Consider the following 14,560-nt stretch of genomic DNA (forward strand, 5'->3'; position numbering starts at 1 on the left):
GTAGCTGGTGTTTGAAAGTTGATGTAACAAAAAAAAATCTATCATCCTTCAATCAACTTTGTAATGAACCTTTTTGATTATAACTAGGCTGGTTCTCAGACAACATACAGCCCTCTAGTGGAGCCTGTGCACAAAGCCTTTCCAACTTTACAGGACCTGCCAGAGCTTGGGCTCCACTAGCATTGCCTTCAAGATCCCTGCAGGTTACCTCCTCCAGGCTACAATAAGACATCAGTCAGAAATATCTGTTTCAAATAATACTTTGAATTCCTGGATCATTAATAAGGGAAATTCTGTTTTGTAAATTGTCTACATTAATGTTGTTCTAAAATAAATTAATTTTTTCTAGTATATGTCTGTCCTGATAGGCATCATGGCACAAAGACCTTCTTAGCATTGAATTGGAACTTTGATTTGGAAACATTTCTTCTCTCTAGTTACTATTCCAAAAGGAAAATAAAAAGAATTTAGAAGGGTTACACCTATATTTGGGAGAAATTAACTTTTGTTTGTTGGAATTTTAGTGGGTCAAGCAACAGTATTTATCAGAGTATGTTAACTGCAATATCTATTTGTTTCTAAATTAATATTGCCTGTGTAATAATGTCCATTTTATATATGTTGTTTTATCTCATTTGGTCAATAAAGGAAATATTTCCTAATTTCAGTGTCCATACACGATGTGTAGGTGAATCAACATAACTTTAATGACTATCCAATGTAGCTCAGGCCTGCACTAGAAGTTATTCAATTTCATCTCATCTTTTACTTTAATTGGGATAAAAGGCACGGTAAAAATCAGGATGAGAAATGCATATGGTTAACAAAAGCACTTAAATATGCAAACATGTACATACATGACATGACTGCAGGTTGGATACATTGGTAGATAGTCAGATGAAGATAACTAATTAAAATCCCATTGAGTCTCCAAGAATATTTCTAAAGTTTGGAAAGTTCTCCAATATGGTGTCATAACAGTAGAAAATGGGCATGTTTCATTGTTTATTTTGCACTCCCAAAGTCAGTTCACTATCCCTTTTTTGACTTCATAAGTTTTGTTATTAAGGGTAGAATGATCTACTCTTACTAAAGATGCGTGTCATGGGAATTGGAAGTTGCTGCTCCCAGATATTTCAAAGGAATGTAGGGTAGAAATGAAATTGAAATGTTCAGCACTAAGCTTCATCTTACTAGATCTGTTGATAATTTTGTTTTGATACAACAGGTATTCCCCAACAAATATCAAACAAAACCATGTCCACAGAGAGGGAGTACAGTTTAACAAAAAGCTAGCCTTGGATAGTAGTTGTGCAACCCTGGGAAAGTCAGTGACAAGCTCTCAGTGTGCCTTAGGGCAAGGTTTAACAACATTGTTGCAGAGCACTGGAATCTCCCTACACAGATAAAATCATAGGTTCCATTTTTTTTTTAATTTTATTTTTATCAGAACATTCAAAATACTAAGACATTTATTTCTGAAGACTGTCTAGTTTAAAAGTCTCTGATAATTTAAATGGCCATAAGCAATGCAAAATGATGACTGATAAAATTATACCTTATAAAAGTGGTATATCGCTTTACTCTCTCAATTAAATAATTAATAAAATGTAGAGGAACAGAGATAATACTAAAAAGTAGCTCAGAAATTTCTGAATGCCATTTATTTTATGTTTCCCTGGGAAAATATAACATTTTCTTTCCTAAGAATTTTCAAAAGGCAGATTTATTTCAACTTTTATTTTGGACTGAACTACATATTTTAACACAAAATCTAAATCATATATACATATAAAACAATTTCAGCAATAATTTTAATGACTGATATTTTAATAGAGATTCTATTTACAAAATCATCACCATATCTAGCAAAATTCATACTAATAATTGGAATACATAATTCAGAATAACCTTAAATGTTATCTAGACAAAATGAGAGACAAATGCCTTAAAAAAAAGAAATGGAAATTAAGTTTCTTTCAGGTACTAAATTACTGAATAAGTAATTCAAAGAAATAACTATTTTTATGTAGCTAAAAGACTCCCCACACTTTTAATATATAATATATTAGGTCCAAATAACTACAGATAGATTCTGTATACCTATGAACATTATTCCCCCAACAAGTTAACATATATTACACCTCAACATATGATACAAATAACCTTTTTATCCTGACCTTCAAAGTTTTGGTTTATTTCTACTAAGTATATTTGCTTTAGAGTAAGAGCTTTTAACCTGTTTTGTATTATGAAAACTTCTAGTAGTCTGCTGAATCCTATGAATCCTTTCTCAGAATAATGTTTTGTTGCCCACATTTCTAATCGAAAGAAATGTTCTATTTCTCTCCCACCCCCCATTCCAAGTTCACAGACTCATAGAAATCTATCCTTAAGTTAAGAACCATGGTCTTAGAGGAATTATAAAGAATGTATCATTTAATAAGCTAAAAATTTAATGTTTAGTTACATTTTGGTATAAACATCAAAAAATAGATAATAAAATTCTGTAAATTTTCAAACAAAGGGGATAGGTGAATCTTAAGAGAGAACAAGTTGATAGATAACTTTACTAATTAGTATTCCTTTACTTACCAAACTGAAATTGCATATTGTCCATGAGGCGAATGGAGGCAGGAGCACATCTCTGTTCAAAAAGAAAGATAGAAAAATGGATTTTTAAATGTTCACTACCCAAAGGTGGAAATACAGAGACTATTAACAGTGAAAGTAAACTTATTTGTCCAAATATATTAAGTAAAAAAGAGTTCCCTTAATAGGAAGGAAATTACAAAGTCATATAAAATAAAGCATGATGAAAATATATGCAAGAAAGGATGAAGATGAAATGAAAGGAGAAATACTTAGATTAACTATCTAACATGGGGAGGGGGAAGTGGGAGTGTTGGCTCGTTTTTTTATTGTTTCTTTTTAAACAAGAAAATAGGTCTAATTTTATCCAGGAAAAAAACAGCAATAATTCACAGGGCAAAATCTTAAAAGAAATTATGCTAGAATTGAACGAGACAAGTAGAAAGTTTAATTAAAAAAAAAAGTTTCCTAAAGGATTATACTTAATCACTACTGAATTTCTGTCATTTGGTACACACTGCTCCTAAAATATTAGCAACATGAAAAAAAAACTGCTACAAGTTTTTGTGAAGCAGAACACTTTCATTCTTTTACTTATCTGCAATAAATAACCGTTATAAAATATTATGTCTTACACATTTTGAATGAACAATGTGAAATATGTGACCTATTCCTAATCTTCTTTTGGACTTCCTTTAAGATTATTTCAAAAGGAAAACTATACCTAAAATTCCTAGGATTTCAAAATCCTTTAAGGTTTAGATCAAGATGATAATAACTGGCAACACTAAGGAATTGAAGTATATATAAATTTCCTAAAACAAACAAAAAGTATATATCTAAACTCAAAAACTATTACATATTAACAGAAAGCTAGTTCACTCCCTTGTGCTGGAGAAAAACTGGTGGACAGTTATTCATCTTTGTAAAGCTTTTTAAAAACTTAGTATGTTGCTCAAGTCATCAAAGTCCAAGTAAGCTAAATTCTCCATGCTGAAATGAAATCAGCTGCATTACAAATGGATTTCTTAGTTCTTAACATTAAAGTGATCAAGTCTCTGTTCTTTTTAAGTTACAAAATTTTAACACAAAATAATTTTATAAATTTTTATAATTTTAAGCAAGGTCATTTTACCAGGCAAATTTCTTTAGAATTAGGCTTAATAATTTTTAAAAAATAATCCATTAACCAACTGTATAACATGAAAAGGAAAAACACAATGATCTTCTTGTTATCAATTATTAAGGAACACACATATCACGGAAATTACTTTGATTCAAGCCTTTAAAATCAAAATGACAAAGCTTTTTAGTTTACATGTTAAAGAGTTTATTTCTTCAGCTTTCATACTAACTGCCAAAATTCATTCACTATAAGGAAGTCCACATTGGCTCTGGGGAAAGGGTCTGATGATTTATATACAAAATCATACCAATGCCTTTTATTCACATAGCATGGGACCTTTTCAATCAACAGGACAACTCTTTTAAAGTAAGCAGAATAGGCATCAACATACTTATTTTATCCATCAATGAACTGTGGCTCAAAAGAAGTTAGTGGCCCAAAGTCATATAGCTGGTCAGTATTAAGATCTACAAACTGAGTTGGTTTTTCCACTAGTGTACCATGCTGCCTTTACATGTATAATAAAAATCTAAAAGTAAAATTAGTGTTTGATACATATATTATATACAATAATGTTTTGAGTAATGCTTTAAATGAAAAGAGGCAGTCTGACGTCTTAAATTTTTTAAGCAGTCATGTTTAACTACATTAGTAGATATATAAATAGTATAGGAATTATAATTTCCTCAGAATGGGGAAACTTTTAGAGTGGGAACAGTCTCCAAAAGGATCATCAACCCTCTACAGCTTACTCAATAAGTCATGATACATTGCCCGAAGCATAGAAGTTGAGTGACTTGTCCAGGGTCACACAATTATTAACAATGTTTATGTCAAATGAAAATTTCTTTTATAAATTACTATAATGTTTCTTGTCTGTGCAAAGGCAACTTAAATATTATTGCATTAAATATTATAATCTTACTTTGAAATAAAAATTTTTATCCTGCTATCTCTATTTTCTTTGTCTCATCAATAAAAAATAAATTGCTGCATCAAGTGGCACAGCTTGATTCTTCAAGGAATTCCTAATCCCAGTCTTTCTAGTGTAAAATGTCAGACTACTTAAAACTTGGTCTTCCTAAATTCAAACTTACCTCTCCAACCACTTACTATGTTGCCTCTGAGTTATATAAGAAGATAAAATAAAAACGTTTTGGTTCTGACTTCTATTATTATTGATGAGAATAATAGATCAGTTTTATAAATTTCTTTATAGATCATAAAGTATATTTTCTACAATAACCCTCAAATGTGGGTTTATTTATTAAGCACTTACTATATTCAAAGTGCTATAAGTACCAGGGTAAAAACAAAAAACCTAGACAGTTCCTACACTTAAGGAAAAAATGACAACATTTTTTGCTACAAGTCAGATGGGAAGATCTAATAGTCTATATTGCTAATGTAAAGCAGATGGCCATCCATCTTCTTCAATGTTATTTCAACTGCAAAAATCATAGCTGTATCTGAAATTCAACTATTTGACAGTGCCCAGGACTTCAGTATTGAGAATTGTAGCCCCTGCAAAAGATAATATCTTCACAAGGTTAATTTTCTAGATGATGGTTATGAGGGCTGAGCTAATAGCAGGGATATTCAGTTCTGAGATCTGGGACCCTAGGCTATCATCACCAGGATTACAGAGGGTATGATGGTCAGAGTGGTAGGAAATTTTATCCTAATGCAAAGTCCTGGATTGTGTTTTTTATAATCATACGCCCTTGGACTACTTTAAACTATTCTAATCCCTTTGTTATCTTATCTATAAATAATGAGTAATAATTTATAATACCTACTTTATAAGCTACAAATACTAAAATAAGTACAAAGATACATACTTCAAGATGGATAAAGTAACGCTTGGACCAATTTCCCAAACACCAAAGAAAGATAAATCTTTTAACCACATCTAGTCATTTAAACACCTTCTCAATATTTAAAAAGAAAACTCAGCCAATGTAATTTTAAAATTAAATAATATATACTAGTCAAAAACCAATGTGTATAACGATTTCAATGATATTAAAATTACTTTTGATTAAAAAACAAAACTGATGACAAATACTCTAGTAAAACACCCTTTATACTAGCAATTCATTTCATATCTAGAAATCTAAAACAACTTAGAATGCATACTCTTTATAATTTACCATCTTTCTGTCCCAGCTGTTTAACCCATTTGATGTGAGTACAGCAAACTGGAAACAAATACAGCTCCAAAGATAAGAAAATGGTAGTAAAACATTTTATCATAAATTTGCTTAGCATACATTTTACAATGCTTTTTTTTAAAATTTATCTTGTAGACAAGGAAATTAAGTAGTGCTTTGGTTACCTGACATAAACCCCAGTATATTTTTCCCCAAAAAAAGTTATAAATAGCACAAATACTAATGACTGGTGCTCTAAATTCAATCTCACATTCTTCACTTAAGCAAGGTTAGAAAGTATAGTGAGCTGAAAAGGGAAAAAAAAAATTTTAAGGTATTTGCTTTAAGTGACCTCTGCTGGTAGGTATGCAGAACCACTGTGAAAGGTTGAATTGGTTTTTAACTTGTTTGGAGAATAAAGGACCTGATCTAAAACTTCAGAGGATCTAGGACAGTCAAACAAAAAGAAACTTGTGGTTGTGCAATCTGTGCACTAAATTATAACAGTAACTTTTTTTTCTAGTTTAAAAGAAATGAGGCCTTCACATACTCACTTCACCATCATCAATCTGTACTCTATATACTTAAGCTATCAGTAAGAAAACTATAGAAAATATGGTTACAACAAATTCTGAAATGTTAACATCTGCATTTTTCTCCTAAGCAAAGGAAGTATAGATTCATAATAGCCCTCTAAAACATGAACACTAATATAACCATATAAAATTGCCAGTGTCTTCTTGGAACCCTTTTCAAGAAGGCGAAGCAGAGATTAACTTGATTAGAGTGCCAGAAAAATACAGATGGCCATTTATTAATATTTTTAAGATTCAGATTTTGCAAAAATTTCTCCAATAAATACATTTTATTATTAAACATCAAAAGATTCTGGTAAAATTGAATACAAAAGTCAATCAGTCTCAGCTCCTAACCATATATTTCTGCTCTTCAACTGTTAGAAAAAGAATCTGAATACTCAAGTTGAACAAAAAAAATTAGAGACTGCTTTTTAAAAAGGTTGGAAGAGGACGAATTTGTAGTCTTACTGTAAAAATAGTTATCAGTTTGGCTACTTAAGTAATATTTTAAAACCTACTTTAAGCATATACTTACAAAAATTTTGTGGTAATAAGTGATTTAAATTATAATCTCTGAGAGGGCAGGAACAATGTCCATTTAACCTGTGCAGTATCAATAGCATACTGACACATAACAATGGGTTTTTAAAATAATTTTCTAATGAATATCCTTAACTTTATCTTCTAAATCGGTGTAAGAGTATTTTTCCTACTCTAATGATATGAAACATCTTAATTTTCTGATAGAAAAAAGTGAATATGTAGTAATGAGTTCCTCTTGCTAACAATTATTGTTGCTACTAATTTTTAAAGCTATGGTGCATCTAAGGCTATTTATGTTAAATTCATTTGCAACTATTATCTTACCTTATAATTATACAAGAACCAAAAAGAAAAATCCTCATCTTGAATCATGAATTCCCTTTCAATAGTTTAAAAAGAAATTCTCTTCTCACATAAAGATATAAGGGACTAAGATAATTCAAAATGAAAGGAAAACGACTGAAATATTTTCCTCCTTTACCTATGAAAAGGAATATGAAATATTATATATAGAACTGATTAGCTCTCATATTCTCTCTTAAGCTAAAGTGGCATAAATGAACTGTTGAAAGTCAAAGAACTGGCTCTAAGATGAATCAATTTTGTTGGGTAGGGCCCATAAAAATAAGAGGCGTAAACAACACCTAGGTAAGGAATATAATAGCAATATAGCAAATGGACATAGAGCCAAGTTAATTTTTAGACATGATGATAATTCTGAAAAAGAAAATTTTATACTGACTTTAAGCCCTGTGCCCCATAAAAAGCCAACTGCTTCCAACATTTCATACTTTGTCTGACATAGAACTAAATGTCCTAAAAGAGATTAAATTTTAATATTTCTAGGGGACTGTACTTTAAAAAAAAGAAAAAGAAAATCAGTGAGTTCTTAGTCCTTACCATTCTAAGCTAGTTCTTGCAATAAAGTTCCAGGAGTTCTTTTTAGGGAAACAATCTATCACTACCTATTATTCTCTCTACAAATTCTAACCTTAAGCTTTTCTATTTTATTTTGTTATGAAGGGGTATGAAGGGGTATGAAGGTAGTTTAGGCTATCCATACCTATGAAAGTACAGGGAACTCTTGATGTGGAAATTCTCTCCATGCTATAGCCCGGCAATTTCTTTGTAACTTTTGTCAGTTTCCTGGAGCACTGAGGGGGGGTTAAGTGACTTGCCCAGGGTCACACAGCTAGTATGCATCAAAGTCATGACTCAAACCAAGGCCTTCCTGTTCTAAGGTTGATGCTCTAACCCTGCTTACTAAAAGAAAAAACCTTATTAACTAAAAAGTTATTTGAAACTGTGATGCACATAGTAGGTACCAAGAATTCCCAATTTAGCACAGTAAAGGGGGTACTGGTTTTAATCATTTAGTTTTATATATAAGATAACATATTGCATGAAATATATTCTAATAATAGTTCTTTTAATTTAGTTTCACATATTCTAATAATTTAATTCTATACATAATTTAGTTGTATATGTGAATAATAATTTATTTTATGTAATTAAAATCTCAAGAATTTTCAAAAAAGAATATTAGCAATAATATAGAGCATGCATACTTTATATTTTATTGAAATTAATGACTCCCTCTAAAAATAATGGCACAACGTCCTTGTTTTGTTTTTGGGTTAAAAAGAATTAACCTTTTCTACTCAATTAATTTTTTTCCTATTTTTCCTAAAAATAAAACAAAAACAAAAAAAACTCTCAAAAGTACATCACTGCTATCGCCAAAAAAAAAAAAAAAAAAAAAAAAAAGTCAATGAAATTAGAAAGTTACAAAACATTATGCCTGGTTAATACTATTAAGATTAGTTGATGAATACCTAAAGAAATGTCAAAATTACTTTGGTGTGGGAAGTAGAAGGAAGAGAGGGAAGGGATAGGCATTTCCTAAGAAAGAAAAGCCTTAAGAATCAATCACTTACCAATCTACTTGAATAAAGTTGGTCATTGTACTGGACTGCCATTTATCAGAAATAATCACATTAATCTTCTATTCTACTGCATCTTCCTTTCTACCTCCTCTCAGGCAGTAGGATATTGAAAGAGGTTATTTCCTCATGCAGAGAAGAAAGAATTTAGTAGAATTCTTCTGCAGTCAGCAAAGAGTTTCTTAATATACTTCCTTTAGTGATGAAGATGTACACTTTGCTATTTGTGAAAAATGTATTCTTCTTCCCAAGAGATACTTATCCAAAATATAGGTTGCCATTTCCAATACAACTTGAGTGCTTGAGTGTGAAAAGTATCACAAAATGGAAGTGTTAAGAAATGACAGTGAAGGATTACAAGCAGCCAACTCATTATTCAATCAGGAATTTGGCACAATTATAAACCATGTGCCATCTATTTTAATTGATCTGAATTCTTTTGCTATCAACTGAAAGATTAAGGTTTAAAACTGTATAATTTATTGGGCTTTTCTAATAGTAGTATTACTAAATAGAATTTCTAATTCTGAGCCATAACCAAGGGGAACAGTCTACATGCCCTGGAAATTAATAAACAAATGTACATTTATTATCATGTTATATAAATGTACATTTTATCCTGAATAAAGTGATCTTTTGAATATGTCTGAACATGAAACTTACAGTTAGCTGAAACATATCTGAATTGAACGTGTGGTCTTTTTTTTCTCCTGTGGCCCATAAGGAAAACAGGGTAGCATAACCAATATATTTTACAATGATACTTTGAGAGAGAATCATGACATATACAGCATGTTTAATGGTAGTATTTGTAATGAAATAAGGAAATAGAACCCCCAACATGCTTAGGGCATTCCTTTAGGTCTCTTTGGCATCACATTGATAACGAGTAAAGCAGAGTCTACTTGTAATTTCCATGTCATTCTTAACAATTATATCTTTTACATCAATTTTTGTATGTAATAATTAGTTGTTGGTAACATGCTTCAGTCTATTTTGTCCAATGTGTATTTTTCCATTGCTTTTTGAGTGACTCACAATTGTGATACATCAGAGACTATTTTTCAGTGATACAGTATCAATGAAAAAATATTAATGTTAAAATAATTTCTGGTTCAGGATCTTTAAAATCAATATACCATTTTGCAAAAGTCCAACTTGCAGGCTTTCCTTCTTTCATTCAAATCTGGAATTAGTCTACTTCCCATCTATGTTATCTGTCCAATGAGCTCAACTGAATACTTTACTCTAAACAACTAGAATTCTTCATCCACTTGTTTTTATTGGTGTAGGTAATTAGTTCAGACCTTTTTGAAGATTATGAATTTCATAAAAGAGGCAATACAATGTTCTAGGCTTTGATGCAATCAGCAAAATGCCAAAGAATTGGCAAAAAGGAGTAACAAGGGAACTTTGCAATTTCAGTCAGTGTTATAAAATAAATGGGTGGATAGAGATAGAGAGAGATGAGGGGTTGACTGAATACTACCACTGCTAATTGGGTAACAGCAGTGACAGTTCAGATATGTGGCTAGAGCAAGAGATCTGAGTCTTGCCACCTAGCTAGATATTGTACCACCTCCCTCCTTTATAACAGTGCCCAGTAAGGATCCTTCAGGTCAAGTAGATGGTATCCCTTCAGGTCCCACCTGAAGTTGATTAATGATGGATATTGGGCTCTATTAGCCTTGGACACGTTTATCTGACTGCGTTGCTCCCTTCCCAGAGAAGTGATGACACAACCTCTCCAGGAAGGTACTTGAATAGCTTTATCTATATTTCTAGCAAAGAAGGAATATTAGGAAATGGGAAGAAGAACTGGGAAACCCTAAACTAATGCTGATAATAGTAATCCCTCAGACCTGTAGGCAGGTGAATGATTCTGGCTTGTTTAGCTTCTCTGGCTCAGCCTGGCCACAGCCAAACCAGAACAAGCAAGCTGTTGTTTGATGTCTTTCAGCTGCTTCGTCTTCTTCTTGCCAGATGTTATGCCTACACAGCCTTCAGGTACCACCCCTTTCTACCCACTTCTTCTTCTCCTGTCCACTTCCCAGATCCCTCTCGGGCCCTGGGAGACCTAGATAACTAAAGATGTTTGAATTCCTAAATATCTAGGGGACAGTAAAATAACAAGAGTAATGGTCTGGGTACAGGTTGGCAACGTTAATCAGGTACAGGACAGGAGTTCTTGCAAGGTTGAACCAAGCAAGTCACAAATCCCAATAGACCAGGGTCCACAGATCTCAGGTCCAAGGGAAATGAAAGGAACCAAAAGCTAGGGCTACCAGGGTATTTATACCACCCTGGCCAACTGCTTTCTCCCCTGTCCTCATGGCCTCTGGAAACATTCTGATGTCCAACGGTCTTCACCTGTCAATCAACAGTGAGACTCTCTGCTCCCAGAGTTTCAATATAACATCAGTCAGCAGGTCAGTCAATAAACATTTGATTAAAAGTGTCTACTATGTGCCAGGCACTTTTAAGCACCAGGAGCACAAAGAAAGGCACTGGTTCTCAAGGAGCTGACACATAATGGGGAAGAAAACATTCAAATAAATACAAACAAGTTATATAGAGAATAAACAGGAAGTAATTAACAAAGGAAAAGCAAGAGAACTAATGGGATTAGGAAAAGCTTCCTACAGAAAGTGGTATTTTAGTTGAAATCTGATGGAATCTAGGATATGGAGATGATAGAGAACATTTCAGGGATGGAAGAAATCCAGAAAAAATTCTGAAAGCCTAGAAATGGAGGGTCTTGTTTATGAAACAGCCAAGAAGTCGGTATTACTGGATTAAAGAGTATGTAATGGATGGCTAGGTAGTTCAATGGATAAAGTGCTAGGTTTGGAGTCAGGAAAACCTAGGTTCAAACCTGACCTCAGACACTTCCTAGCTATGTGGCAAGGGGGCACTTAACTTCAACTGCCTGGGCAAGTCACTTAACCTCATTGCCTAGTCCTTATCATGCTTCAGTCTAATATTTAAAACTTAATAGATACTTAATATCAATTCTAAGACAAAAGGTAAGAGTTTTTTAAAAAGAGTTATGTGGTAAGGAGTTAAAGTGTAAGAAGGGTGGAAAGGTTGAACACAAGAGGATTTTATTGATTCTGGAGATGACAAGAAACCACTGGAGTTTACTGAATAAAGGTGATGTGGTTGACCTATGTTTTAGAAAAATCACTTTACCAGCTGGATGGAATAAAGTAGAAAGATACATAAGGCAGGGTACACAAATAAATATCTTCCACTGGAACTCTATCAACTGGCAGGGATGATTCAAACCCATTCTTTGTTATAAACTAAACCATCTACTGACCTTTTGTGGGTTGACCTGTGTTATATTGAATCTCTGGGAGCTTGGAGTTCACTCAATGATTGACAGATAAGTCAGTTGGATAGAATGTTCCCAGAGAGGCATGCGGGACGCAGGAGAGAGCAGTTAAGAACCCTGAGAGAGGTTCTGGGGTCTTTAACCTGTCCTGAGGCTAGAGATCAGTGTGGATCCTGGTCTTTGGAGATTGAGTTGCAAACACTACCCTGCAAGCTCCTCCTGTGTTTCCTGTACCATTATCAACTTGTATTTGACCACCATCTCTGTGTCTACTGCCCCTAGATATTAGCGGTTTCATCATCTTAGCTATCTAGGCTTCCCAGGGCCCGGGAGGGATCTGGAAAGTGGGCAGGAGAAGAAGAAGAGGGTGGAAAGGGTGGATATATCTCAACTGTTAAGGCTTAAGATCTACTGAAGATTTCCCAGCAATTTGCCTACTCTGGTTTAGCCCTGTCCAGGCTGGACCAGAGAGAAGCTATCATCTTGATTCCTTCATTTGCCTGCAGTTAGAGATTCATTAGTAGCAATTTAAAGTAGGGTCTCCCAATACCTTAATCCCTTAACATTATCCTTCTTACCAAATATATTTAAAGTTTAAAGAACCTTCCTGAATTGGTTTCCAAAACTTATTTTGGGAAAGGAGCCAACACAGTCAGATTACCAACGTTATCCCAGCTGAAGAGCCCAATTTAATAATATCAATTAACCCCAGGTGGGTCCTGAAGGGATAAATCACTTTGACCTGAAGGATCCTGCCTGGGCAACTGTTATAAAGAAGTGCCATCCTATCCTCTCCGTACATCATCTTCATATACACCAAAAGATAGTGGTGACCTCCTTTTAATATAACACCTGACAACAATAGTGAAAGAGGCAGCCTCAAGAGTTTCAGGGAAGTCTGAAGGGAAAGAGAGGTATCCAGCTTCATCCTCAGAAGCTGTGGCTGATTTCCAATCATATCATTCACAATCAGATGAGTTATAATCTTTATCATCAATATTTATGATAATTATTTATCTATCATCAATTGACTAGCAGTCGACTGCCAGGAAACTAGTTTTCCTGAGGAACATACTGTGATTAGTTGAGGGAATTCTGAAGGAAGTCTAATTATATCCACAGACTTCCTAGTGACACCAAAAAGAGGCTAAAAGCTCTTCTGACATCTGGGACTTTTGCTTCATTGCCTCTGAGCCAGTATATGATCCCTACTGCTTCCCTCAATGATCATTATAGTTTTCTGTATATTATTTAAAGATAGCAGTAGTTTGATGGATGATATCTGCTTACCCTAAGATTAAGAAGTGATATTGTAATCCCTATGTATGCTGGTTGATCCCTAGCCTAGTCAATAAGTCGAGGAAACGATTCGCCTACCCACCCTGAAGCTTGTGTTCTCTCTCCCTTATATAGAACAAATCTCAACCAACGATCGGTCTCATGCCCTGGCATGGCATCAGGAATTTCCCAAAGTTCCAGGCTTCAACTGGCAGTCCTGCCTCCCAGGTATGGCTATTTGCAACTTTTGCAAAAACTTAACTTACAGAAGAGAAATACAAATAACAACAACTCTAAGGGTTCACCTCAGTCACCAAACTAACACAGATGACAAATTTAAAAAAACATTCAAAGTTGGAGGAATTGTGGAGAAATAAGTATATTAATGCACTGTTTGTAGAGCTGCAAAGTCTTAGAAGTACTCAGGAAAGCAATTTGGAGTTATGCAAAGAAATTGGCTAAAAAAATCCAAACTCTTTGACCCATAGATTTCATCTGCTAGGCATATACCCAATAATCGTTGTCAAAAAAATAAAGTTTGGGGGCAGCTGGGTAGCTCAGTGGATTGAGAGTCAGGCCTAGAGACGGGAGGTCCTGGGTTCAAATCTGACCTCAGACCGGCTGTGTGACCCTGGACAAGTCACTTGACCCCCATTGCCTACCCTTACCACTCTTCTGCCCTGGAGCCAATACACAGTATTGACTCCACAACAGAAGGTAAGGGTTTAAAAAAAAAAAAATAAAGGTTCCATATATAACAAATATTTACAGCAGTATCTCCTGTGACAACAAAGAAATAGAAACAAGTAGATGTCCATCAATTTGGGAAGAGCTAAATAAATTGTAGTACACTAAAGTAATAAAACATTACTAAAACGAACAAATATGATGAATACAGAGAAGAAGGGAAAGTTATATAAATTAATGTAAAATAAGCAAATCCAGAAGAATAATATGTACAATGTAAAAAATAACAGAAATTGAAAGCTATGGTTTTTTTTTTAATTAGC

At 33.6% G+C, this 14,560-nt stretch overlaps 1 protein-coding gene across 1 annotated transcript in view; it reads right to left on the reverse strand.

Moving 5' to 3' along the window:
• Positions 1-14,560, reverse strand: part of AGPS (alkylglycerone phosphate synthase) — a 166,510-nt gene that overhangs the window by 54,809 nt on the left and 97,141 nt on the right. The window contains exon 12 of the mRNA XM_044669753.1: positions 2,596-2,647. Coding sequence (XP_044525688.1) covers positions 2,596-2,647 — 52 coding nt within the window. The remainder of the gene's footprint in view (positions 1-2,595; positions 2,648-14,560) is intronic.

The sequence above is a fragment of the Gracilinanus agilis genome, chromosome 3 (genome assembly GCF_016433145.1).
Source record: "Gracilinanus agilis isolate LMUSP501 chromosome 3, AgileGrace, whole genome shotgun sequence".
Taxonomy (NCBI): Eukaryota; Metazoa; Chordata; class Mammalia; order Didelphimorphia; family Didelphidae; genus Gracilinanus; species Gracilinanus agilis.